At 43.8% G+C, this 26,856-nt stretch overlaps 11 protein-coding genes across 11 annotated transcripts; 5 read left to right on the top strand and 6 right to left on the bottom strand.

Annotated features, from left to right (window-relative positions):
• Positions 1–589: 589 nt before the first annotated feature.
• AOL_s00188g11 (uncharacterized protein) lies at positions 590–1,462 on the top strand (the record flags this gene model as incomplete). The annotated part of the gene is made up of 2 exons (XM_011128260.1): positions 590–984; positions 1,063–1,462. 2 exons carry the CDS (start codon positions 590–592, stop codon positions 1,460–1,462), a joined length of 795 nt encoding a protein of 264 aa, XP_011126562.1.
• Positions 1,463–2,118: 656 nt separating this feature from the next.
• Positions 2,119–2,626, top strand: AOL_s00188g10 (uncharacterized protein; the record flags this gene model as incomplete). The annotated part of the gene is made up of 2 exons (XM_011128259.1): positions 2,119–2,320; positions 2,385–2,626. The coding sequence occupies 2 exons, from the start codon at positions 2,119–2,121 to the stop codon at positions 2,624–2,626; spliced, it is 444 nt and encodes a 147-aa protein (XP_011126561.1).
• A 198-nt stretch (positions 2,627–2,824) lies between these two features.
• On the bottom strand, positions 2,825–7,220 carry AOL_s00188g9 (uncharacterized protein; the record flags this gene model as incomplete). Its single annotated transcript, XM_011128258.1, has 13 exons — positions 2,825–3,437; positions 3,527–3,807; positions 3,873–4,042; positions 4,102–4,585; positions 4,646–5,544; positions 5,602–5,733; positions 5,800–5,859; positions 5,927–6,152; positions 6,222–6,348; positions 6,401–6,697; positions 6,757–6,821; positions 6,893–6,922; positions 6,984–7,220. 13 exons carry the CDS (start codon positions 7,218–7,220, stop codon positions 2,825–2,827), a joined length of 3,621 nt encoding a protein of 1,206 aa, XP_011126560.1.
• Positions 7,221–8,952: 1,732 nt separating this feature from the next.
• Positions 8,953–11,640, top strand: AOL_s00188g8 (uncharacterized protein; the record flags this gene model as incomplete). Its single annotated transcript, XM_011128257.1, has 10 exons — positions 8,953–9,294; positions 9,563–9,577; positions 9,652–9,666; positions 9,727–9,986; positions 10,041–10,181; positions 10,238–10,338; positions 10,405–10,561; positions 10,617–11,029; positions 11,094–11,295; positions 11,580–11,640. The coding sequence occupies 10 exons, from the start codon at positions 8,953–8,955 to the stop codon at positions 11,638–11,640; spliced, it is 1,707 nt and encodes a 568-aa protein (XP_011126559.1).
• A 215-nt stretch (positions 11,641–11,855) lies between these two features.
• On the bottom strand, positions 11,856–13,158 carry AOL_s00188g7 (uncharacterized protein; the record flags this gene model as incomplete). Its single annotated transcript, XM_011128256.1, has 6 exons — positions 11,856–12,107; positions 12,167–12,303; positions 12,367–12,614; positions 12,695–12,774; positions 12,846–12,995; positions 13,069–13,158. The coding sequence occupies 6 exons, from the start codon at positions 13,156–13,158 to the stop codon at positions 11,856–11,858; spliced, it is 957 nt and encodes a 318-aa protein (XP_011126558.1).
• A 415-nt stretch (positions 13,159–13,573) lies between these two features.
• AOL_s00188g6 (uncharacterized protein) lies at positions 13,574–14,101 on the bottom strand (the record flags this gene model as incomplete). The annotated part of the gene is made up of 1 exon (XM_011128255.1): positions 13,574–14,101. The coding sequence occupies one exon, from the start codon at positions 14,099–14,101 to the stop codon at positions 13,574–13,576; it is 528 nt and encodes a 175-aa protein (XP_011126557.1).
• Positions 14,102–15,123: 1,022 nt separating this feature from the next.
• Positions 15,124–16,440, top strand: AOL_s00188g5 (uncharacterized protein; the record flags this gene model as incomplete). Its single annotated transcript, XM_011128254.1, has 1 exon — positions 15,124–16,440. The coding sequence occupies one exon, from the start codon at positions 15,124–15,126 to the stop codon at positions 16,438–16,440; it is 1,317 nt and encodes a 438-aa protein (XP_011126556.1).
• Positions 16,441–16,648: 208 nt separating this feature from the next.
• AOL_s00188g4 (uncharacterized protein) lies at positions 16,649–18,641 on the bottom strand (the record flags this gene model as incomplete). Its single annotated transcript, XM_011128253.1, has 10 exons — positions 16,649–16,714; positions 16,785–17,025; positions 17,076–17,151; positions 17,208–17,307; positions 17,361–17,464; positions 17,520–17,955; positions 18,014–18,249; positions 18,319–18,379; positions 18,466–18,563; positions 18,620–18,641. The coding sequence occupies 10 exons, from the start codon at positions 18,639–18,641 to the stop codon at positions 16,649–16,651; spliced, it is 1,440 nt and encodes a 479-aa protein (XP_011126555.1).
• Positions 18,642–19,443: 802 nt separating this feature from the next.
• AOL_s00188g3 (uncharacterized protein) lies at positions 19,444–20,792 on the bottom strand (the record flags this gene model as incomplete). Its single annotated transcript, XM_011128252.1, has 4 exons — positions 19,444–19,539; positions 19,601–20,167; positions 20,260–20,435; positions 20,501–20,792. 4 exons carry the CDS (start codon positions 20,790–20,792, stop codon positions 19,444–19,446), a joined length of 1,131 nt encoding a protein of 376 aa, XP_011126554.1.
• Positions 20,793–21,252: 460 nt separating this feature from the next.
• AOL_s00188g2 (uncharacterized protein) lies at positions 21,253–21,934 on the top strand (the record flags this gene model as incomplete). Its single annotated transcript, XM_011128251.1, has 4 exons — positions 21,253–21,290; positions 21,366–21,523; positions 21,600–21,623; positions 21,681–21,934. 4 exons carry the CDS (start codon positions 21,253–21,255, stop codon positions 21,932–21,934), a joined length of 474 nt encoding a protein of 157 aa, XP_011126553.1.
• Positions 21,935–22,632: 698 nt separating this feature from the next.
• On the bottom strand, positions 22,633–25,460 carry AOL_s00188g1 (uncharacterized protein; the record flags this gene model as incomplete). The annotated part of the gene is made up of 6 exons (XM_011128250.1): positions 22,633–22,673; positions 22,734–22,871; positions 22,932–23,125; positions 23,193–23,249; positions 23,323–23,482; positions 23,771–25,460. 6 exons carry the CDS (start codon positions 25,458–25,460, stop codon positions 22,633–22,635), a joined length of 2,280 nt encoding a protein of 759 aa, XP_011126552.1.
• Positions 25,461–26,856: the final 1,396 nt, after the last annotated feature.

The following is a 26,856-nucleotide window of genomic DNA, read 5'->3' as shown; positions in this document are numbered from 1 at the left end:
TCGCGGGAGCGTGGACAGTAGGGCGATTTCGGTCGCTGTTGTTTTAGACTGTTGTTGCTTTGATTCCGTAGGTTATGGATGGTGGCCTAATGTGAAGGCATATCAGAAGTTTTCTAGGTATTTAAGGCTCAAATTCAGGGCTAAGGGTTTCAATCTGGTGTTGAAAAAAATATTCAACTGAGTGTTGCCGAGTTTGAATTATCTCATCCTTTAAATTTCGAAACCCTGCGTTGCACCGCGGCTTGTCATAATGCATAACCGTGATGACGGACCATCAGATCTTGATCCTGGATGTGAACTCGACGTTATAAACCGCACACATCAAGACAGGACCTTTAGGGATTTTGTTTAGATCCTCCATTCACAGGAAGATAACACCACCTTGTTTCCTCTCAAGCGACAAGTAAGTCAGGACATACTCTACTCCTAGCTAAGGAGTTTTCAACAACAAAACTGAAAGATTCTTCTTTGAAAAATTTAGGAATACCATACTAGGTACTTAGCTTAGGTGCTTAACTAGCCTCACAGCTTGAGGGAAGATACCCTAAAAACATAGGCCTAGCACGCCCGGCTTGTCGCCCAGATCAAAATGATCTTTTCTCAAGGCGTGAAGCCACTCCGAGTCTATAAGGAAACAGCCCAACTGCTCCGGCTAGGCATCCTAGGAAAAGAACCTCCTTGGTATCAAGTCGTTGCATCGGTTCCGCCCTCAACCATTTTAATCAGAACAACCCCAGTTGAGTTCGACAAGCCCCCGCAAGATAACTCTAAAGCCGTAGGCAAGAATGTGAAGAAGAAGAGCAAGAGGTTCTTCCGACCACGAAATATTCAATACCCGGAAGACGATCTCCGCAAAAAATTCTTCGCAGACCACCCTTGGGAATTGGCTCGCCCGAGAATATTGGTCGAGGATAGTGGAAATGATAGCTTGAGTTACGACTGGAGCAAGTTACAACAACCTGGAAGGGCTGTCGACGGTGAGAGGTACGTTGGTTAAAATGGAAAGCCTGCATTGCATTATAATCCAGGATAAGCTAACATGATAACTATGGTTAACTCCAGTGTTGTACAAAGGCAAATGTGGCTGATGGAGGAGGGGAACGGAAATCTATCAAAATCTGCCGCATATGATGTGGCAAGAAAGGAGTTTTATAGACTTAGAATGCGATCAGATATCGAACGAAGGATCGCTGCAGAGGAGGCGAGGTCTGTTGGCGCATTCTTTGGTAAAACACACCTGCAGATAGGGCTCGAACTCGAAGAAAAATCATTGTTAGCTTGGAAGATCAAGGCGCAAGAAGCAGTTGCAAAGAGACAGCAAAGGATCGAGGCTATGGCGAACCCAGGGAGCATCGACGCGGACGTTGGGGACGAAGACGGGGCTACTGATCCACCTGGATTAGCTAGCACCCCCGAAGCACGTACAAGCCCGGTAGAGCCATCGAACCCACAAGGGCCCTAGGTAAATGCTGGTCTTCGAACTGGAGCTTTGTAATGTATATAGGGGATTTTTTGTAGGCTTAAGTTCGTGTGCGGCTATAACTCTCATGATCTGAACGGCGCCCTGGGACCAAGGCTAGGTATTGTATATTATATCGTAAGAATTATAGCCATAGGTTCACACATCGATTTTCACTGTGAATAACCCGAAGGTCAACTTTGCCGTTGGCTAACCTCAAACAGACGCCTAAGTAGGTAGGTACTGACCTTAGGGGTATGTGAGATACTTACTGATAGACTTACTTATATACTTGCTATGTATTTATAAGAAACAACTTGTAGTTTAGTTCTGCTAGGCCCTTGGGTTGATACCTATATTATAGCAAGTAAATACCGAATACTTAGACGCTTGGGAATGCAAACACAGCTTCTTCCATAGTCGACATGGTCGTGTAGGGATCAGATGCAGGCCTAGCCATGGGCCTAATAATCGACGTGCAGCCAACTCAAGAAAATTTCGAAAATCAAGGCTATATGTAAATGGATACGCCCTCGATACGAGACTAGAAGGTATGCCCATGACCTGATCAGGTAAGCCAACACCTACCAAATTTAAACAACACCTGATAGTTTGTAAACCATCACCATCACCATCCCACGGCGTAGCTATCGTTCAACATGGAAGGCTCAAGTACGGCAATACGAGATCAAACATCATCAGCGACTGTAACTACGGAACAGGCACCTATAGAGCCTGTTGTTTTGGCAGGTTCGCCGAATGGGGTTCTACGCTTACGTGGTGCCCACGCGGGACGACGGCGAGTGACCTGGACAGAGGAAGTTGTTGACAACGAAGGGTTGGGTCGCAAAAAGACTAAAAGTAGGTAGTCTGAAATATCTTAAACAGGATCTAGTGATCACCAGCTAATATTGTTATTCTACAGTATGTTGCATCTACAACAAACCACGGGAATTCGGAGAATCATCCAGCGAAGAATCAGACTCATCAAGTTCATCCGAAGAAGATGACAACCACCAACCAGCAATTGGGAGCAACTCATCAGGAAGCGGCCACCCCTCAACAGAACGGCCCAAAGGCCATTCATGTCAAAATCATAAAAGCAGGGGGCAGCGGCGGAAGAATGCCTACGAAAAGGATCCGAATCGACAGAAGCCGAGCTCTTGAAAGGCCTAGAAAAATCCCTGCGACAGTATTAAATCTACAATCGTTTCTAGTTTTGGTCAACAGTAATAGGAAGGACTGTGGATGGAATGCCATCAAATTATCACCAGAAACGGAACATAACTATCTTGAGGGCATTAGGCGTACCAAATGTACAATCTTCTCAGCCAAACTGCCCGAGCACTACCTGCCACTATCATGTCATGTTGATTGTTGTCGCTTCCGCCTCTCTATTTTCAGACAGGTTTTGTTTGCCTTCAGACCTATTTCCTTGCTTCCCTCAATATCGTGGGAGATAGGCGAGTAGTCTGCATGTTTTCTTGGCCGGCTCAAATGCGATGACGCACGAAATATACCCATTGATCTTGGAGTAGCCGGGGTGGAGGAGGCATGGTACTTGTGATTTCTGCCGGATTGCAATTGGTTCTTGCGTGTTTTGACGAATTCACTAGCAATATTGCGCACTAAAATTGCCCCATCATTTTCTGCGAGCCAGAGGATCATCGGAAACAGCCCACTCCGGGCCAACAAGTCTTCCTGGTCTCCATTCGCATCACAAATACTACGAACAATTCTGAGTAAACTCAACCTCACTACAGCCTTCGGGTGAGTGAGCTTCTGCAAAACACGCTCGAAAAAGTCCGGGTGCCCCATTGCGCGAGCGATGGGCCCACTTAATCGACATAGCTTCTGGAATGGTTCCAAGATGTTTTCAAATGTGTTCGTCTTAGATCCGGTGAAACAACTAATGAGAGCACGGGTCGCATTGGATTGTAGGAGTCTCTCTTCTATCTGTGCTGGCTCCTCGTGTAACCTATTTACGGGGGGTGTTTAGTGATAGTATTTTTTGGTTATCGGGATAATATCGATGACTACTTTGATCAGTAGAAGCCAATAACTTACCACACAAGAATCGCTTCTAGCGAGGCAACCTGCCAATAAGGCTCAGAAAGCAATGATACAAAGAATTCTAAGCCATTATTCTGCCAAAGGTATTTTCGGCCCAGTCTGCCTGAGTGTGCCATGTCACAAAGAATTGGGAGAGCAAATTCCTTCAATGGCCGGTCGGTTCGCACAATCTTCTGCAAGACAGGAATGATTCCATTGATAGCAGCTTCCTCTTGTCTTGACTTGCTGTGTCTGCACAAATTAAACATAATACTGAGTATTTGATTGGATAGTTCCTGTGTGTGTATGACAAAATTAGCTTGTTATCGCGACAGAAACACCAACTGGGGAAGCTACTGACTTTAAATTGTGGTTTGTGCGTATTTTCTGAGAGCATCTCTATTAAAACCTCGATTGCATTCGCATTCTGCAATATATCAAGGGTTGTTGACAACATCGATAGGTTTTTCACGAACTTGAGGAAGGCAATCTGACAGGTAAGCGGAAGGTCGGGGAGATCCTTCATTATCCCTATGATAATATGAGATGACGTCTTCTAACTTATCCAAAGGGTAGTGACAACAACTCACTCTTTAGTGTCACCCTATCCGCAATGACTTCCTTGACTTGGTTCTCGGCTTGTGAGAAAAGGTAAAAGAGGTTGACTATTTTTTCACAATAAACTTCGTACCGGTCCTCCTTTTCCTTGCATATTTGGGAGAGAACTAGAGACAATGGGCGCAAAACCATATGCCGAGAGAGGATTCGACAAAAATCGTTCTTTGGGGTCGAACCCTGTAGCTTGAAAACGTCGACCACGCCCTCGATGCCGGTGAGAACAAGCTCTTTGTGAGTGGAATAATCGTCCTCGATTAGTTCCACAAGCACATTCAACCCTCCACAGCTTACAAACATCTGGAGCGTCAGCCGTGACATATGGCAAATTTGACGGATAAAAATCGCGGCCTCCAATCGAATTTCTTTATGGTGATGTTTCGTTGCGAATTTGGTAATCGTAGGTATACCCCCTACGAAGCAAAGATTTTCGAGTAATTCAATATCGTTGAAAGTGAGCTAACCAAACACGATTAACATCAATATGCACTACGGGAGAATAAATACATGTTCGCTTACCGCATTGATGACTCGCAGAAGTGTAATGTTAACTTCTCGATTCCGGCCGGACTCCAGTACTTCAAGTATGGGAAGAAGCCCGTGAGAAGCAATAACTGCTGTTTTCGTTTCCGGAGAGTCCAAGAGGATTCCTAGGAGCTTAGCTGTCGTATCTTCTAGAAAAATTCCTGTGTGTTGGGATTTTAGGGATTCGATGTAACTAGAAACCTCGGTGCATAGACGGGCATGTTGATCTCTAGCGATGTTGGCGTCGAGATCTAGCTCTGTGAGGCCTTCTTCGAGTTCGGAAAAGGGGTCATCTTCTTCATACTCATCAGATAGGCCGATCTTTGGATCGGTGCCCTTAGGTGCCAACACTAGGTTGTTCTTTCGCGAAGCTCCGTCGTGCTTTGGACCGAGTGAGTCTGGTACCCAAAATATATCTGAGAAATCGTCTTCTTCTTCCGCCTCCGTATACTTGTTGATTTTTGCCGCTACTTTTAACTCATCGAGCGAGGAGTCGTCTCTTGACCCCAACTTCAACAATCGAGTATCCCCTGAAATGCGAGAATGTTCAACCTCGTTAGAGTGACTTCGCCGAAACCTGTCTGTCGGTTTTCTCGAGACTATACTCGACAGGCCCTGCTCTTGTTCCCGTCCAAATGGACTTTCTAAATCATTCATATCGAAGTCTTCTACATCTTCAATACTTTCGCTAGCCAGGTGGTCCGCAAATAATGACGGAAATAGCGATTTCCCCCCTGGGGGGTACGATTCTGACAAAGTCGCTGATGCCGACGTACTTGGGCGGGACTTTTGCTTGCCCTGTTCAATATGCAGAGCTTTCAAGAGGCTTGTTTTCTTAGGTTTGATTGTATCCATGTTGTCATCTTCTTGGGCAAAGTATCCAGGGTATGTTGCTAGAGATTCTGCTCAGTAACCCGGTAGGATGCATCATTATAAGGTAAATCGCCTACCTTGTTCGCTGCTCGCCTGGTTCCGACGAATAGACTGGCCACCAGTTGCATCGTGTGATTTCAAATGCGTCAGATCAAAGCTACTAGAATTTATAGAAGGGGTAAAATCATCATCCCAGTTATCATCAAAGGCTATAATAACTGTGTAAGTAACCTTGTCTGTATATCAAAGTAACGCTAACGAGAATTGGCTCATACATGATTCTTGTAGGGCAGCAAATCCATCCTTATTAGTTGGGTCTACTTTAGATTGGGGTACTAAAAAATGTGTGTTAGTCCTACACCTCGTCAACATGTTACAATAGGCAGCTTTGTCGCGAATTACCCTGATGAGAAGGTACTGGCTTGCTGCGCACACCATGTACATCAAGAGGCATCTTCAAGGCTTCATTCCACTGCTGGACACTTCTAACATCGTCCACGTATTTGGGATTTGGCTCCTTTGATACCGGTCTCGTCTTCACAATCCAGGGATGTCTCAGAAGTTTCCTTGCAGAAACCCTTAGATTAGGATCTTTTTGAAAGCATTGCATCAAGAAATCGCGAACAGCCTAATATTCCAAGTTTCATCAAAATTATTATCGAAATTGGGGAATAGTGAAGGACGGGGCTTTGCTTACTGGGGAAGCACCTTCAGGCAAACTTGGGTGGTCATCGCTCACGATGCGGAAAAGGGCTTGCATGGGGCTTAGGTCGTAGTACGGAGGGTCGCCAGTGAGAAGCTCGATGACCGTGCAACCTACACTCCTAATATAGAGTATTAAAAAAGCCCTGCTAAACATGAGTGGTATTCGGTTACCAGATATCAGAGGCTGTTGTTGCACCAACGAGCTCTATAACCTCCGGTGCCATCCAATAAGGTGTCCCAACGACTGTAGCATCATTTGCTCGGGTAGCGACACCGAAATCGGCCAGTTTGATGTGACCTTCTTTGGTGGTCAATATATTGGCTCCTTTAATGTCTCTGTGAATGACCCCCTGTTCGTGAAGATAAAAAAGACCATCGAGGACCTGTCCAGTGTACCTCCCAACGAGATGCTCGGGGAACTTTCCAAAGTTTTTGCAAATGCTATGGAGAGATCCGTTCTCACAGAACCTAAAGGTATATTAGTTTCAACACTAGGGCGAGGCTTGTTTTCGGGGGGTATTGTATACTCTAAGATAATATAAAGGGAGTCAACTGACTTGACAAACCCGTGGTATTGAACGATGTGAGGATGCTAGACCCAGAAGATTCAGCGCTGAAGTCTTTGTGGGAATGGATGTTCAAGGTTGGGCAAAAGGCTCGTACGTTTAGGTTTTTGAGAAGATCGATTTCCCGCTAGGTTTTATGGAACCACATTAGCAACTTTGGCTGGCTTCCAACGATGGTGGCTACATACCATAATAGCCCCAAGTTCGCTGTGTGGTAGGTCTGAAAGCCGAATTTGCTTGATGGCAACAGTTTCCCCGGTAGTATAGTTTATAGCTCTATAGACCGACCCCGATGCACCACGCCCAAGGCAATCCCCAAGCGTATAGTCTGAGAGGGAAGAACTGCCCCGTCGCCTCTTACCTTCGTTCAAGGCGGCTTGGGATTTTGACGACCTAGACTCTGCCATATCTACCGCGTCGACCATGTCGGAAGATTAAACAAAACTGAATAGGCTCTTTAGGAGGTGCGGTTTTACGATTGGTGGGTGAGTGGGGCGGCCTAGGTGGAGAGTCGAAGCTGACGACTGATCTGGCACCGAGAGTACGATGTGTGCATGGCGCGTGAAAACGAAGCCAGGAATAGTAGATCGAAATTGATTTGCGGAAACTTAGTTCGTAGATTTCTCTTTATATTAGCATAGTCCTTCAACATCTGTTAGAAGTCCACGATGTATGTTCAGCTCTGCGATAAGCATCGGTGCGGCGGATTGTGGTGTTACTAAGTTAGTGAAGAAAACTGCAAAGAATATTGAGGGGTTACGGAGGGCTGCAGAATACAGGTATTTAAGTACTCGGGCGGGTAATTTAACTGAGTACTTATCTACCTAGGTAAGCAGGATACTCACGCAGAAAGTACTCTCCACTTACTCACGCCCGTCTGGGATGGAAGCAGGGAGAGGCTCAGATATCAATTAAGAGGTACGTATCTAATGGGGTTGACCCCGCAGTACAGTATGCCATACTGGGATTCAATATCGAGTGCTTACTTCACTTGATACTCCCTGCTTAATACTAGGAAGTACCTAAGTACCTAGGTACCTACCCACTTACCTACTTACTTACAACGAGACCGGGGTACTTACCGAGGTATATACACATAGGTCACAACCTCACATCAATTCGAATTGTCCCTCACACGATCAACATTTTAGATTCTTTATGATTTTAGGCTTAGATATATTTATTTAAGTACTTAAGTACCTACATATGTACTTTAAGTATGTATCAGTACGCAACGGTTGACGGACTAAAAAAAAGCGCCTGGATTCGAATGTACCATTAGGTATTAACTTAAGTAGTAGGTATTCCCATTGATCTAAGGCAAGCTGGGTGTCCCTGGGTAGTCTGATGACCGCTCCAAAGTATTCACAACGCAGGAACGTAGGCAAGCAAGCAAGTAAGTCCTTACTTAAGCGCTTACTTAAGCAAGGATAAACGACCTACATGCTCCAACGCACACGGCCCCCGGACTTCGGAGGGTCGCTCTGAAATAAACCCTTTGATGCGGAACCCCGGTACTCGGAAATCCAACAAAAACAAACAAGAAAAAAAATTTTTTTTCTGATCTTCCTACAGGAGGTAGGTTACCGATTCTCAGCATTCCGAGTTTAACATAACCTTAACACTTACTTCCTTAGATGTACAAGATTTAACATAAATCCTTATACCATCTTCTGGGAAATTTGGTGGTCTGAGAGGGCTTTGTTTTTTGTTTTTTTTTAAAAAAAAAACAATAATAATATAATAAAAAAATAATAATAACAATAATAAAATATCTATAAAGGAGTAAGTACCTCCGACCTATCTCATAGGTATACTAAGGTTATCAGGTACTTAAAAATTGCACCTAATGGTACGTGCGTAGGACAAACTTAATTAGACCTGTTCTGTTTTATATAGTACCTCTTGGTAAGTATATACGATTCAACTAAAACAATAAAACAATAATAATTAGATAATTAATAATAATATATTGGGCTTAGGTACTATTTTAGTAAAATACCAGTCTAATCAACCAAGTCGGTAGAGTTATCAGCCCAATCAATGCGTTCTATTTCGTTTATAGATTATCAACATTCTTACTGATATTACTAGCCTTTTAGCCTATCTAGACCTTTTGCTAAAGATACTACCATCGCCCATATAATCGTCGAATGGATGTCGTCAGTCGGAGTCCCATTCGCCATCCGCGCTTTGCTGAGGCCTCGCCTCTCTACCCACTATTTCCCAACCAATACGGCCTTTCCTAATATCTCACACCATGGCCGTGTCGCCATTTCTGGAAACGCCCGTAATTCCTCCTCCATTACAAAGGTCTTCTATAAGATAATTCCGAGATCGAATGCCCAAGCTATCAGACCCAAGTGGCTATTTGCTGGTGCCTCCCTTGCTGCCGCTGTAATCGGTTTCTATGTGTCAGAAAGTCCATACCACGCTGTAATGGCCCTTGAAAGAACTATGCGTGTTGCATCCGCAACTGCTAGGTGCATTCAAGAGTCAGTACGCCGGGAAAAAAAAACAGTCCTACGTCATATCAGAGCGGCTGACGCCTCTCATATCGCAGCTATCGGTATACACTAGCTTTAGATAATGCCTCGTTTGATTACGCATCCTCACTAAGTGCATGCCACAAGAGATGCTCCCAACGTGCGCTTAATGTGTAAGCCGATCCCTAGAAACGAGAAGAACGCTCAAAATATTATCACAGTATATTAAACACCTCGCCGAACTAGTATGGAGAAGAATGGTTCTATATTTATCAAATTAGGCCAGCATCTCTCAAGTATGACATATCTATTGGTGAGATCCCCTGGGTTGGGCTACACGACCGGCATATGCTAAGGCGTATGCGTTTAGCCTATCGAGTGGACGGTATGTGGACTTCTCATGCGTAGCCTACCCAATTCAAACTTCAATCGCTAATAATACAAGTCTACTTTCATCCCGCTGCAAGACAAATGTCCAAGGTCATCGGTTGAGGACATAGACCGAATGATCCAAAAAGACACAGGATGTACCATATCGGAACTTTTCAGCGAATTCGACGAGGAGCCAATAGGTACCGGTAAGCCCTATTCACGTCATACTGCCCAAGTATCTATCCTATCTAGTAGAGCTGATTTCTCGCCCTCGAAAAAGCATCCTTGGCTCAGGTTCACAGGGCTCGGCTCCGAGAGAGTGGTCAAGAGCAAGTTACTCTGTTTTGTCCGTCCCCCGGAAGTATAGTTAGTTAATAGTAGGTTTAGAGTCGCTGTCAAGCTGCAACATCCCTCTCTCGCCGAGTGGGTACCTCTTGACCTCGCATTAACGCGGTTCGCTTTAACAAACATCAAATTCTTTTTCCCGGAATACCCAATGGATTGGCTTAGTGAAGAAATGGAGTTGTCGTAAGCTTCCCATAAACCATGAACACAGTAATAAGGTGCTAAATGTGGTTTCAAAGTCTACCCGTGGAGCTTGATTTCGAAGAAGAAGCGAAAAACATATATCGGGTCACGGAACATTTCAAACATGTTCCTAATACAGCTCTCGTGGTCCCTAGAGGTAAGATCAAGCTACACCCTCAACTGCCCGAGAATTTTAGATTAACTTTCAATCTTAACAACCTAGTTGTTTGGGCAAAAAAGCGAATATTGGTTTTAGAGTACCTACGTGGTCATCGTGTTGATGACCTGTCGTCTCTTGATAGAGCCGGGATATCAAGGGATGAGGTTTCCGCATCACTCGCGCATATATTCAACGAGATGATTTTCGGAAACAATGCACCGTAAGCACCCCGATTCCCGACGGTCTCGTGAAATGTGTTTCCTAACATTCAATAGTTTGCATTGTGATCCGCACCATGGTAATTTAGCGATTCGGCCCAATCAAAACCGAAAAGGTCACAATTTCGACATTATACTTTACGATCACGGCCTTTACCGGGAAATACCGCTGAGTACACGTCGAAGTTACGCTAAACTATGGTTAGCTGTCTTAGATGGAGACGAAGACAAAATGCGCATTTACGCATCTGAAGTCGCTGGCATCACGGCTGAACAGTTCCCGCTGTTTGCGAGTGCGATTACCGGGAGAGATTTTGTCACTGTGAAAGCTTCTGTGTCAACCGCCCGTTCCGAAACCGAAAAAGAGCATATCGCAGCTGCAATGGCGGATGGAATGTTATCTCAGCTCGTACAGCTACTTGCAAATGTACCCCGTATCATTTTACTAATTCTCAAAACAAACGACCTCAGTATGAAACATCCTCAAGTTCAGAAGCGAAAAATCGGACAAGTGCTAACATATAATTTTTTAAGCCCGGAGTCTAGATGAGAGTTTGCAGAGTAGTATTGGACCCGAACGAACTTTCCTGATCATGGCGGACTATTGCTCTCGTGCAGTCTTTGATGAAGAGAAGGAGATGATCGCCCACAATGGTGGGCTCTCGAAGCCCGGTAATATTGCGCGAATGATTAGTGCGCTATTCTTTCTGTGCAAAATTAAACTCAAGCTTGTTGTGTATGAACTATACATATATTGCTCGAAATATTCTGGTTGGGCCTCCCGGGGGGGGAGGAAATTAGAATAATGGAAAGGCTGCCATAATAGTCGCTAGCAATTAAAAATTGGTGGTGGAAAAAATTAGAGAAAGTGGCAGAACTTCGTGGTGGCTGGTAATAATAGTTGGGCTTCGTTTAAATGTAGTCACAAAGCCAGACTTGCCGGTTTAAATAGATAATTCCAGCCTGAGATGCTCATGACTACAGGCGTGTATATCTCGTAAGCTAAATGCCAACGTTCAGGCGGTATATTGGTGGGGTTGCCATGTCCGGCCTCAAGGCTGTTAGTGACCCTTCCCAGTAGGCTTCTGGTAGCTCCAATGCCAGCAATAATTACGAAAACACAAAATAAGTCAATACGAGACCAATGTAGGATCGAGGGAGATAAACAAAGGAGGATTTTGATGTATGGAGCTATAAAGCACTAAGGGTATTTATCCCAATGTAAACCTGTGTACGATTACATAAGGCTATGCTTTGGCATCTGAAACATTCATTCCCTAAGATTCAAGCGAATGCTTAATCTCGCTCTTTCTGCTGCCGTTTATGATCCGTCTTTGGTGGCGTTGCGATAGTTCCTACTGTGCTGGCAAGTTTGTTGGAAAGGTCAATTTGGGTTCGGATTGTATTTGCGAGGTAAGATACAAGTAAGACATCTTGTAAGTGAGTGTTGAAAAGTTTTTCGAGCTCCGACGCATCAACTTTTGGGGCTAAGTTGAGGGTGTTTAACAGCGCCTGTCCGATAGCAACCGAGGGAAGGGTTTCGCCAGCCTACAATGGACGGGTTAGAGTCTATTTTCATGATAATGATTTGCACAAGGGTAACTTACGAGTATTTGAGATACATAGTTGCTCACCCGACTGACCATTTCCAAGAGTTCAATGATGCCAGCTTCTAAGCTATGTATATCAACAATATTACTGACTTGTCGGTCCGAGGAAGCCTTGCCTAGTGACAATGATTCCACTGCGTGTGGTGACAACTTGTGAGCAATCAGGGAAGTTGTTAATTGTTGGGAGAGAAACTTACATGCATTACGCTCAGTCTCAGCATATTTAATTTCATACGGGACCGGGACAAAGAGACAACTATCTGCTGCTCTGTCGGCCGTAGTGCCAACAGAAGAAGATATATATGTCCGGCAGGTTATATCTTTTCCGGGGTTTGAAGAAACCGTAAGGTGTACAGCAGGGTAAGGGTGGGTACCATCACCATTTGAGGCATAGAAATTCTGGATAAGAGCGCTGAATGTATTTAGCTCTGGCGAAGTTGCATACCTATCACAAATAATGGACAAGTACATGATAGCACTATTAGCCAGAGAGGAATTCTGATGGAAATGGAAGGTACAGCATACCACCCAACAAGAACCTCTTTGGGATTGGCTTTTAGATGTAGGTTGTACATCTGCTTGTGGTAATCCATATCGACCTCGACCTATACAATACAAAGATTGGTCCTCGAGTTTAGTAGCCACGGAAGATCGGGTTTTTGTTTGAGAAACCAACCTGCTCCTGGCTCTCATTGTGACCAACGGCAAAACAGTTCCGTATCTCGATTTCGGAACCATCCTCAGACCTCACTCCTAGTAACGTTCCAATCACTCTTTCTTGATCGGGGCTTCGCCGTAAAGAGTGGTCTAGAATTGCAAACAATGCCTAAGTGATGATATTTTAGAGTCGACGATCCACGAAACACGAAACGGGTATTAGAATTGGGCTCTCGGGGTACTTGTGCATAAATGACCACTTGAAGTGGGCTTGCCGTGGTGGAGCCGGCCGCTACAGGCTTTGTTAGATGTATGAATGATTCTCGATCCATGGTTGAAGAGGTTTCTGTGGGTTGCTTCGAAGGCAGGTGTGATCTGGAGGTATGGGAGCAATAGTTAAGGTGGGAAAATGTTTAAAACCTTTTTTGGAACCCAACATCCAGTATTCTTTGTGTTGTGTGCCAAGACGTGATGTTGAATGGCATAGCTGCCTTTTGACGTATTAGCAACAACACACGAGATTACTTAAGCCTAAGGTAAAGATTTCTGACTTAAGCCCTTCTCATCTGCTCTTAATCTTATGAGTAAAGATACTATCTATTTCCAAGACAATAAAAGAAGTCAAAGCCCATACTCTATTGATAGAGCAGTAATAACTTCTTATTGACTTCAGTACGCAACTAAGGACCCAGTATCAATCCTATCTTACAAGTTCGAATATTCCGTTTGACAGTCTCCGAGCACCCTTCACGCAAGATCACTCCCAGCAAGACCAGCTTCCTCATTTTCCCTTTGCTTTACAAGTTCAGCCAGGTTCTCATTATTGTGGGCAGCTGCAGTTTTCGCCTGCAAGATGCTAGAGTGAAGAATTCTAGCTATCGCATTGTTCGTCATCAGATCCAATCGCGAGAGTTTCTGATCAACATCACGCTTTAAGTCCCAATTGGGTTTCTTTGGCTGCAGGGAGAGGAGGTCGATTGACAGGCTCGTCTCTTCTTCGCCTTTAATTGTAATCCTAGCTTCAGCAGCTATGCTCTCCGCTTGGGACTCTAGAGTTACTTGGTTATCCGAAGGTGCAGTATCGAAGCCGAACCTAGGGGCTTTAGTCTGGACGTCGTAGTTTCTGCCAGAAAGAACGACCGTCGATGCTTCACTAGCCTCGGTGTCCCTTGCAGTTTCGGAACTAACATCATGTTCCTGCTTTCGCTTGAGGCTGCGAAGCTTTGCTAGTCGATCTTTTCGTGCGAGAGATTGTGTTTCTAGAGCCGTATCCATGTTGAGGCTTGTAGTCTCAAAATTGCTGAGTGAATCGGTTCACGTTTTCGGTTTTGGGTGCGATGTGTCGAAAAGGAGTTTGGGTTTTCTTGTTTCGACCTCTGCCTTTTCTTCTCCCCTCAAATAAGTAAGTATATACCCACGTGATTATATTTTCGCTTCACACAAGAAAGAAAATTGCTTCGCCATAACGAATATATTACATCCCAAAATCGACCACAGCCATCCCATCAAACTCAGATGATGATCCTCTTCGGACCGCCGTAGTGTCCGGAATAACTAGCACCATTCGCACTTATATGTATGCCAAGGTAGTCAGAGTGCATCTACACCCACCCACTTATTTTAAGCCCCCCCAAACTCGGAATCTTCATTCCCACCCAGGTAATCACCATCTCTCCTGAAATATTCACAAGCCAATCTAATTTCATGCATGTTAAGGACTATTTCTAAACCTAACTTGGGTTCCTCGGGCGGCGGACTGTACGCATTTCCATATCAACGAGGACAATAATGGAAACCACCGTGCAGCTCCGTTTCATCCCCTCCGATACACACCTGTTTCAAGGACCAGAATCAAGGGACTTAAACTGGAACAGTTCCCCCCAAATGGGCACCAGAAACAGGGAAAAATTCGATTCCTTGAGCTTTGGAAGGCTTGTCAAAGAACACCAATAGAACATCTCGTAGCCAGGCATAGGAGACGGCTGTGTAGTCAATTATTGTCAGGAGGGCATGGTTCCAAGGCAATCGCAGCTCAATGGTGTGAAAGCTTAGATACGACCCGATTATCCGCAGTAGGTGCGTACCTTGCCTCCACGAGCAGAGATCGTATTCTACTCCGTGTACTTGAGGGGTACTTGTCTGCTGTTAGCTCTCAGAAACGGTATTTGGACATAAATGCCAGCTCAAAGGTCTTGATCTGGTGCATCGAGGATATTTTCAAACGTTACCGTTCCAAGTCCATTCCATTTGGAACTTCGAGATCACGAGCCGAACGCATCTTGGACATCCTCATAGGCATGACTCAACACCGATCCGGGCATGGGTTCGATTCTATCAAAATTGGCACCTCTAGGGCTAAGTTTCTTATTCACCTATTGTCTCCGGTATCTATTTTCCGTCTATATAATGTTTTGCTACTTAGCAAATCAGAGGTTCCAGATAGGATACTTCTCAGCATCCTACACGCACTTTCAGAAGCTGGAATGTTCGTTCAAGCTTTGCAAGTATTCCAGAAGCTTGCACTTTCCCCTTCGAGGAATGACAAATCTTTGAGTCTCCGGAAATGGCAGTTTCGACGACTGTTTCTTAAATTATACAGAGCCGGCATTCCGATTCACGAGTCAGATGTTATCAGTTTCTTCTCTTCATTTGGAAATATGGATCCCCTTATATACAAGCTCTTGATATATGCAGCAGCTGGCGTAAATGACGCCAATAGCGTGCATAAGCTCACAAAAGACCATGAAAATCAAACCGGAGCTGCGCTGCCATTGGATGTAGTTTCCGCGGTATTTCTGATGCATCACCGGCTTGGAGACAGTAGTAGGCTCGAAATTACCTACAATGATGCTCAAAGACAGGGTTTACAACCTCTGTCGAACAGCTTCTTCGTTACCGCTGTCATGTTGGTGGAAACTCATAAAGAAAACGCTAGCTATTGGGGTCTTTGCAAACTTTATAGGCGTTTCTTTAAACCACTTGCATTAAACCTCTTGGAGCTACCTCTTCCCCGCCAGCGGAATACTCCGGGCCCTCAGAATGCGCTCCTTGAACCGACAATCGGGACGCTAACGATCATGCTGAATTCTTATCTCAGGACGGTTGCCGGGAATTTAGAGGGCTCGAGGTATGCATTGACCATTTATTGGAGATATATAAGTCTCATTAGGAACAACAGCCACATACCACAGTTTCAGACGGCAAGCGAACACTTTGTTGCCTGCATTGTGTCGGCAGTTGCCAGATACAAGCCGAACCTAGGACTAGCTCTCGGGATCGTACAAGATATGATCGACTTTAGCGACCTGCCCCACCCAACCAGTTTGACGTGGGACTCGTTACTTCAGGCATCAACTCTACACAGGGATCCGGATACATCTGAAAAAATATGGGAGGCAATGTTAGAACACGGGATCCCTCCAACAACTCATACATACAGTGCGATGATCATGTTGTATGCTACCGTGGGTGATCGGGAGAAGTCGGACATTATACGCTACCGCATAACACAGGAAGGATGGGCTTTAACCCCACATCTCCGGAATGCTTTAGAAGTTGCTGAGAGAAAACTAACATACCGAATAGTAAGGAGGGTAGAAGGTACTGAAAACTAAACAAAATCACAGAAGAGCTATGATATAGTACTAGGGACCCTTCGATCATCAATCTATGTCAGGTAGCGTTGAAATATGTTACAGTGTCTAGTTTAGTTTATACACAGCGTCTCCAAAAAATGAAACTGGACCCGCGCCTAATTGCAGAAGGGGTATTTGACTACGATTCCGGTACATTAGGATTATACTATCTGCACTCTTGGTATCATTATAAACCATCTGGCCTAGTTTCTGTTTGTTGTTGTAGGAATGATGCCCATAGTTCCGCTAGATTCTATTACAGAATTTTCATAGTTAGCACACTGCCACTGCGTTATATTGGATATCATCATAAAGCCGCTAACCTCCCCACTATTGTTCCCATCCCTGGAATCGCTCAAGTGCGTAAGCGTCAAAGGCGACTGAATATTCCGTGGCGGAATCGGTCCCGGATAGCCAGACCCTCCCGGGCGAGAGAGTCCCGCCGTCTCACGATCTTCATCGGTCCACTTCAAGTAGTTTGCAATGAGTTGCAAAACTTCAAATCGTTTCTGGTCACCTCTCGGAAGCCCGAGAAACGAAATAAACAAATTCGTGACGAGCTGGCTAAGAAGGTATTAACGATAGGCAAAAAAAGCTAAGTTTAAAGTACATACCGGTCAACGTTGTCTTGTGGGTCACCACGTTTGATCATTCGTAACGCTTTGGTTAGGTGCTCATTAAGGATTACACCTGGATGTTACTAGCCGTTAGATCTAGCATATTTTGCATTTCAAAATAGTATTAACCTTGGTGTCTTAGCTTTCCTATCAAAAGCGTTTTTTCTTTGACATCACTCTCCAAGTGGGACATTCGCTGGATCTCCTCTGATAGATGATTTGACCGGGCCTATAATGTGGTTAGATCGTAATATACTATACCTGTATGAATTAGTAACATACCTCTGCAGCAGATAAGTCCTCTCGTAGTAAAGTTTTCTCAGAAACGAGTGCTTCAATTTGAGACTGTGTGCTTTCTACTATTTCCCGGAGTTCTTCCTTGCGGGCTATTCATGCAATTTGTGAGGAGATGGGCCATCGACATATAGAATTGATACGTACTTTTTTGGATGTCATTAAGGGCCATTTGGAGATCTGAAAGCTTGGCGGCCTGTTGGGCTTTTATTGAGATCTCTTTCTCGAGCAGGGCCTTCTGGGATATATATTGGTCTTCGATATCACTAGCCCGTTCCTCAAGCGCTCTCCGAACCGAACTTTCCTCCATAGCTAGGACCTCCCAGTCCTGTCCTGCCTTCCTAGTAGTCTCCAGTTCCTCTTTTAGCCGCTGTTGTACAATATCTGCTTCTTCACGCTCTTTAGACCAGTTTTGCTGAGATACAGAGAACCGTTGACGAAGGTCCTGTACTTCTTGAGATAGTATCTTCCTTTCAGCGATCGTTTGCTTCAAAACGGCCTCCACGGCTTCTTTCTCGCGAAGTATCACCCTATTTTGCTCCTCTAGTGTTTCAACCATGCCCTTCGTCTGCTGCAACTCTTCCTAGCCAAAATTGACAGGTAAGTACTACGAACGAAGCTTGATGAGACTATAAACTTACTGCATCTTTATTGAGTCTGTCTGTCAAAGTTGTTCGTATGGATGCTACTCTGCCTAGGAGGCCTTTGTATTTGTCGTCAAGCTGGGCATTTTCTGCCAGTGCCTGAGCAAGCTGGGCTTCCAGCTGGAAAACTCGATCCTTTTCAGCATTTTTATCAAAGCCGGTTTCCGATCCCGAGCGTAGTGTCGGGGTGGCTATGTCCTTCGAGTAGATAACAGTAATGCTCTGCTCCGTGCCTAGATGCAAAATAGGATCGAACATCAGATTTTATATCTAAGATGACAATAATATTATGGAAGACAAACCTTCTTCGAGGGATTTCGGCGGCGTGCTTGGACTGCCTTCCGGCTCTTCAACTCCCTGGGCCTATCCACGAATTAGTCAGTTGCTGAGTGTTTAACGCATTGTGCCACATTCCCAATGGAATTTGAATGCCGTGAAATGAGCTCAACCTCGTTTTGTGATTCCAATTGCGATTTGGAGATTTCTTCAGCTAGTTTTCTGACTGCGCCCTTTCGTGCCTTCTTTCCCTTTTTTCTACCAATAGTACCTATGTTCTATCTCGTCAGCAACCCGATCATCTTAGGACAAGAGGCAGTCTAGTACCTCCAGATTCCGAGTCATCCATGTCGATATACTACCGGTCCATTAATTTCCAGAAATATTGTGTTTAAAAAAGCAGGGTCGTAATAAAAGAAAGCGTGGGTATGTAATTAAAGGAACGACCAGCGTCACAGCATGGATTGATGGAGTGCGGAATGAATATTGGCCGGAAGTTCGAAGCGAAACTGCGACAGAAGCTGCAATTGTACGAACGCAACCCAACCCACGACCCTTATATCTAAAACGTTATGAACACGCGATTAAGCGCTTACCCAACTGAGAACTTCCGAAGTGCAGGGTGTGTCGTTCAAAGACTAATGATATAACGAAGGTATCAACAGTTTCCAATTATATTTTAGTTAACAAGTGTGTAATTCTTGAGTATTGTCTCATCTCCAGACTCCTCAGCTATATTTTCGAGGACCTAGTTGGTAATAAAGTCAATGGGCAGCTACTTAAGCAAGCACTTAGGGGCTTATCAGTACCCTCAACAATCAACTCGTTGATACAACAAGGCGTCGAAAGCCAAATAATATACGACAAAAGTAAACTAAATTTAATATACACTGGGTTTATACCTTTTGGTAGCACAATAGTGCCAATTTTGCGAAACATGGTCAGACCGGGCACGGGGCAGGTGAAAGGTTAGAACGGATTTCCATACATTGTTTGTGAGTTCAACAATAGACAGACACAGAACAAGGAGTACGAGGCTAAATCATTGCTCTGGACTAGTGAGAGCTAGGCATACGAAAGGATATCAGAAGATCCTTGGTTTTTGTGCGAAGGTATAATTCGTCCTATCTAAATATAAACGGGATCCCGGATTACTGAACTGGGCAGTTTTCAATATCAGGCGGTAGACCGTCCCCTTGGCCCATGTCTCCAAGTAGCTCGGCAGGAGGCGAGCCGACGGCTTGCATCTACGTCCAATAGGTTAGAAAATAATGTGCAAATTTTTGTATGGGGGCGGTGGGGCTTAACCTTTTGCATTCTCTCTACAATGTACTCCCGGTCTATTTCGCTGGAATCAGAAAAGGAAGGCTGCTCAAACTTCATAACAATCTCCCGCACAAGTCTTGCCTGTTCTCTGAAGTTGTCCATCTCCTCTGCTGAATGTTTACCTTCGTTTTCCACAAGCCAGTTCGGGAACTTCTCATCGAGCTCCTTCATTGGCTCGTAGAGTATCTCCTTGTTCGTAAGTTGCTCCATCATTCCCATTAACATTTTTGAAAAGTCTTCATCGGAGCCTCCCCGCCCCGTCGTCGTTTGCATTTGTCGCAGCATCTCTGCAAGAAAATCATCTGACTGCGAATCTGCCATTTCAGTATCTATTTCTGCCCCAGACTCCTTCATCCTTTCCATAGTCTTGGCAATAGTATCATGGAACGATGAGGCCCCCTGCGCCACTTCATCATCGATCTGCGGTTGCCTTTCCGATGTTCCGGGGGTAGACATGGCCCCTTTCCCATTGCCGGGTGGATTTGGAGCTGAGCCAGCCGATTTATCTAGTTCTTGGACCAGAGAGTCGAACTGAGCTTGGAATTCCGGCTGTAAAATATTACTGCAATTAATTTAGATACTAGGTTTTTGGTAGTCGACCAGAGTATTGAATAAGTGACAAACGGAGGTCAGTGCCTTACAGATTCCTCCATCTCCTTTAAAAGATCTGCCATTCCCTGTTGCAGCTGTTTTGCAAAGTCGTCGTCTAGGCTATCAAGTGAGGGTTGGTTCATGGAGGAGCCCTGAGCGGACGTCTCTCCGTGCACATTATTTGCCGGTTTAGACGAAGATCCGGCATTAAACTCGTCAAGGAGATCTAGTTTATGAAATGTAGTTAGCATGCGGTGTTTGGTGCAAATCCAGGTGAACAGCTCTACCAACCGTCGAGCTCATCGAGACCGTCTTCGTCGTCTTCGTCTTCGTCGTCTTCGTCGTCTTCGTCGTCTTCGTCGCCGTCGCCATAGCTGACTGGGTCACCGGGTTTCCGCGACTGATCAGAAGCGCCATTATTATCTGCGGGGCGTTCTATAGACAGCACCGTTGGTAGGGCACTTTGCGCGGCGTTGGGGTTTGAGCTTGTTGCTAGCTCCGCTGGAAACTCTGGTTTCGATCCACTTGAAGAAGCATGAACATCTGATGCGGGGCTTCTTCGAATCGTCCTCTTCAAGACCATTTTTTGATTTTTTTGATTTTTTTTTTTTGATTTTTTGCGAAGTGTGTTAAAAGGTGGTAGACCAGAATCAAAAAAATTCAATAGTTTCCGCTCCTAATATTGTTCTCTCAAATGACGCTGAGTGTGGAGTTTGCCTGACAAAGAAGAAGAGCGTAGCAAGAATGTTTCGCTGATACCTCGGCCCTCCTAGCGGTCTTGGCCGGAGCAATTCGCTACCAAGCCTAAGCTAAGTTCGAAGCAGGATCTGACTTGCTCCCTCGCGCTGAGCTGCAATCGAATAGCACCATCTCTCCCAGCAGCCACGACTCCTAAATCGCCATCCCCACCAGTTCAATATCTAGATACCGTATCTACCCCCCTTGAGTACTTACTCGCATCAATCTGCAACCAACCGAAAATTTTTAAGCATATAAGAGGTCAGCTGGCATTGGGGTTCGACGAGAATAATACCATAGTTACTATGTCGTCGCTTTGCCTTAATCGGCTACAGGAAGAGAGGTGAGTCCAAGGCCTTACCACCGCCGGCATGCCTAGATCTCGCACCCCTTCAGAGATTGCTGAAACGTAACATAGAAGACAGTGGCGCAAAAATCACCCATTCGGATTCTACGCGAGACCTCAACGCGGTTCCGATGGAATAGATCTCCGACAATGGAGCTGTGGTATCCCTGGTAAGGAGAAGACTCTGTGGGAAGGAGGACTATTCAAGCTTGAGATGGTATTTCCCGAGGGTATAGATTATACAACCCCCGATCTTCATGCATAACGGCTTCGAGGCTTACATTTCGCTCTTTTACTGTCGGTCAGAATACCCTACGAAGCCGCCAAAGTGTAAGTCAAATGTCACTTGCTTTCCATCATCGATAACCGACACTGACGTTATTTTAGGTAAATTTGTTCCACCACTTTTTCATCCCAACGTTTATCCTTCTGGCACAGTCTGTCTATCAATTCTCAATGAGGATGAAGGGTGGAAACCTGCCATCACAATCAAACAGATACTTCTCGGTATCCAGGATCTCCTAGATGACCCAAATCCAGAATCTCCAGCGCAAGCCGAAGCCTATAACCTATTCAAAAAAGATCGTACAGCCTATGACAAACGTATTCGGGCTCTCGTCAAGGAAAACCAAGCAACATAGCCACTAAGTTTGCGACCATGTGGTTTAGATTGATGAGACACTAAGCTGTATTTTCGATAAGTGCGAACATTCGAGGGTAGCGTTGGTAGCGTTAGTACTCGTTTGGTTTTCAATTCCTATCCGATCCGCCACACACTACCCTTGGCTTCCCCTTCCTTAGCAAGCTCTTTTACTTACCACTATTCTTATTCTTATTCTTATTCTTATTCTTCTTTTTCGTCGTCTTCCTATCATTACTATTACTATTACTATTACTATTATTATTATTATGATTATTGACATTGTCATTGTCATTGTCATTGTCATTGTTATTGTTGTCGTCGCTACTGTACTGGAGTTATTGTTGCGCGGATACCCTCGGAATAAGCATCCATCTTGAAATAAATTAACGGAAGTTGTGTTTGATTATCTCGTTATTTACTAGCCTTAATATGCCTAGTAAGCTGTGAATTCAAAGGATAGGAAGACGTTCGGTTATCGAAAGGGCTACTGTCGAATGCCAGGGAGGATCCTGCCGGTCCACCAATCATGGGATCACAGGTATCAGTTTCGTATTAGGTTGCAGGCTCCTTGCTGCCATCTCAAAGCCTGTCGTTCTAGAATGTTCGTCCTTTTCATAATACATACACAACAGAAACGCCATAGATGAATAGGAAACAAGGATTAAAGCAGCGGATTGAAAATTGGAAGTAGAAGCTTCAACTTCTTGGCTTCTCTTTCTTTTCTTTCCACAATGCAGCTAAGGATCAAATTAGTATGATGGTGGCTAAATATGAGATAATTCAAGGGTTTGGCTTACAAAGACCGACTCCAGAGACCTTCACGACCTTGAACCGAACACCGGGAATATCACCCTTAGCTTTACCTTTCCTACCAAACCCCGCCAAAAGAACCTCGTCATTCTCATCTACGAAGTTCAAGCAACCGTCATTGGGAACTAGATTGTTGTCAGCCTTAGTGCTGTCCCGTCCCGGGAGTTCTGGAAATAAGAACGAACCAAATGCTGTGACTTTCTTGCCGTTTTTGATAAGTTGGACCCTGACACATTTACGGATGGCAGAATTTGGTTGCTTGGCCTCAACACCAACTTTTTCGAGGACGATTCCCTTAGCATGCGACGAGCCACCAAAGGGCGACGATTTGAAGGCAGTTCCTAGAAGGCGCTTTTTAAATCCCAAATCCGCCCATCGGCTATTAATTAAGCATTAGTTTCCCAGATGTTGACCAGACCAAGCTTCGAGGTGTGTAGAAATCGTACTTGTCTCGACGGTGGTTTCGTAGCTTGCGAGCAGAATTTAGACCTCTTGGCTTGCCCCTGTGATTCGAAGATCGATTAGTTCCGAGATAATGGATACGGTGTCTATCGGAGTAACCATGAAGCTGCTTACTTTCCCATTTTGAAGATGTTGGCAGTGGATGCTTTGATAGAGTGAAGTTTGGTGAATAAAGCTTTGTGGTTGTCGCTTCGGGTTTTCAGGATGTGTAGTGGGATTAGTTTTTGTCGCTCGCCCAAGCCAAGAGCCGCAAGATAGGATCTTAGCTCTAGACCTAATTAGAAAACGCAGTCACAGGCGAGCTTGTAAATCAACAACAACACAATAACCACCAACTCTGAAGTGCTTATGTAATATTAGAGCCCCAGACAAGGTTCTAGGTACTGAAGCTATTGGTTTTAGAAGTCTGTAGACGGCCTAATTAGAAGGTATCTTGGGATATCACAAGGTTGATATAATTATAAATACAAAAAGAAAGCCATTGCAAAAATCTAAAGCTTAATCCGCGACACAGACGACGAAGCCCTCCCAGGTTGAGAGCTTCCCAAAGATGTCTGCTTACCCTCTCGATCTATGATAGCAACATCTGCTTTTCGGAGTGTTTTCAAAAGCCCCGCGTTTTCATCAATGCGGCTTCGACCTCTTGATGAATTAGACAATTCTCGGTTCCTCCTACTCTTGACTTTTGTTCTCCGACTTCTATCCACCTCGGAGAGAGACATAGGGATACCAGAAACTTTGATCACGCTGTCGGTCTGGCTCTCCTTAGATGAGGGGTTGTAAATCTCTTGCGGCGCCAACGCTGTCGATGTGGGTTCGGAGATATAGTTTGCATTCACCTGCATTTCTTCCATATTAAGCGTTCGAACGTCTTGGACAACTGAAAGCGTTGATTGTGGTGCTTTCGGCGTGAAATGCCAGGAACTCAACAGATCCAACTGGTTGCTCACCGTGGAGAAAAGGCTATCTATTTCGGATCTGAGGGCATTTGATTTCACGTCCACGCTTTTCGATCGGGCCGGCGTCATGGTTTCGAGGTGTTCCTGCTCGTATACTTCCGCCAACCCGACTTTCGATTTTGAGTCTTCGAGTTCCACGATAGAGCGGCGAGATTTCTCGTGGTGCTCTAGATTCCTACGTATTATTTCATCGAAACGCTCTGTGATGATTCTTCCTTTGATCAACTCCTCCAGTGTCATCGTCGATTCCTGCGTGACAACAGGAACTGGCTTTCCAATCCTTTCAAAATCCAAATCTTCCTGCAAGAGAGAGTTAAAGGGCCTCTGTTTTGAATTCGTTTCGCCAGATAACATCCATTCCCGTCGGTTGATGTTTTGCTTCTCCAATTGTCGTATACTATCGCTAAGTCGAGCTTGTGCGCTCCTGTGTGAAGAAGAATCCATAATTTCAGAGTCCCCAGGCACTTGTATTTGTTGATCGGGTGATATGTCGTCAAATAGATCTCGTTCGATTTCGTTCATCAAGCCGCCAATAGCTTCGAGAGAAATAGCTTCTTCGCTGACCGATCGTTTTGCACTCGTATTCCTACTATTCAGCCCAACACGACTCCCGGGATGTCCCGGGGGAAGAAAAAAATCGGTATACATGAGGGTGTGGTCTGTATCCTCCGGGGAATCAGAGCCCAGATCACCATCGTCCGGGTCTATACTCCAATCAATCGTCGTATCGAGTCCACCGAATGATCTTCCGAGCTCATCTGCTTGCTCAAATCTTTCTGTTTCGAGATTAAAAGCATCAATCGAGAAAAATCCGTCGTCGAGTTCGTTTCCTTCCTGGCGCGACCGGGTTTCGTTATATGTAGGTACATGGTCATTTTTTAGTTGTCCGTAGTCCACCCTAGTCTCAGCGGTATCAGAATCGGAAGAGGAGCCCTCGCTCTCAAGGGGGTCCTGATCAATAACTTCATGATGAGTTGAGCTCGGAGACTCTTCTGTCTGAATTGCTGTACCACGTCTCATGCGCTTGTTTCGTAGTTTGCGTTTGGTACCAGCTCGGAGGATATGAGGTGAATAAGTAGAATCCCGTATTTTCCCCAAAAGAACTTGGCTTTGCATCCATATTTGGTCGACGTCGAAGCCTGTAGCGTAAATGTTATGGTTGACACATTCAGCCTCTGCAAGAGCGTTGAGATACAATTGGGTGCAGGCAATTGACCCATTGTACGCATCGCAGTTCGAACTAAGATTGTTGGGCACTTGGTAAAGGAGCGAAGTAAGGAGTTGGTCTGCCATTTTGATTAGATCAGAAATGTGGTGATGATTTTTTGAGGTGTTTGAGGGCCTAGGTTTACGAAAGGAATAAATTTAAGATTAGGCGGCTACATCGGGTCCCTACCCCAAAAATCACAACAACAAAAATAGATCAAAGAAATTTGAATATTTGGCAAACTGGCTTCGAGGCGAAGCAAAGGCGTAAGGCATATATACCATATCCTACAGATAGCTTCTACTCCCTTATATTCCATCAGCACCCTGAAGGCCTCTAAGAAGGCATTCTATAAGTACCGGGACAGTAGCAGGAGTCTGGAAAGTAAGAATCTTTCGAAAACAGCGAAGTGACGTACCCAATCAACGGGCCATTCTGCCAGCGTTTGTTTTTGTGCAGCCAAGAATTCGTGACAAAATCGCACGGGAACCACAATAGAACACTTAAAACGTTTTCAAATAATTTAAAATTAATTAAATGATTGTTAGCAACTATATCAGGGAAAAAAACATAATTTTATCATAATCTGTTATTATTCTTATCAGGAGAAATAGATATATGTAGGTTTTGTGGTGTGTGTAATCACTATGTATGAAGACACGTCTTAGAGATAGTGTAAGAAATCGTATACGGACTAATCATGATATCAAAATAATACACAAATGTCACAAGACAAAAATAATATACTAATATAAATATAAATTAATACTTAAATTATTACTTAATTTCTAAATACATAACAACAAACATAACAGTTTAAATAAACAATTAACAAAAAAAATAACAAAATAAACTAAACAAAAGTTAAATTTAAACTAAATATTCAAATATATAGAATATTAAACTAAACAAAAGTTAAAATTATATAATTTATTAAACTAAATAAAAGTTAAATTTAAACTAAACATTCAAATATATAGAATATTAAACTAAACAAAAGTTATTTTTATATAAGCCAAAAAATCTATATAAAATAAAAACCTAAATAGACTTTATACTATATTTATTAATATAATAATTATAATCTTATACTATAAATTTTAAAATTTAGATTTAGATACTTTCTTATTCTAAATTTACAATTTATATTATGTTATATAATTTTTCTTCTAATTACAATATCACTTAAATATTTTCTATAGTTATTTTAAAAATTTTTTCAATTATTTAAATTTTTATTTAAAATTCATCATATTAAAATTATTTTGTTACAAAATTTTCTTTTTTAATATTAATATTTTATTAATACTCCATTCGAAGATTTAATATTATAATAAATTCTTTATTATATCAATATTTTTTATTAATTTTAAATAATATAAATCCTTTATAACTATTTTTACACTTAATTTTTAAAAATTCTAATTTCTCAAAAATTTTTAAAGGTTTTTTAAAAAATTCTTTTTAATTTTTCTCTAATAT

Source organism: Orbilia oligospora (genome assembly GCF_000225545.1).
Source record: "Orbilia oligospora ATCC 24927 unplaced genomic scaffold scaffold00188, whole genome shotgun sequence".
Classification (NCBI taxonomy): domain Eukaryota; kingdom Fungi; phylum Ascomycota; class Orbiliomycetes; order Orbiliales; family Orbiliaceae; genus Orbilia; species Orbilia oligospora.
Note: the sequence above shows the minus strand (reverse complement) of the source record. Positions and strands in the feature narration are given on the sequence as shown.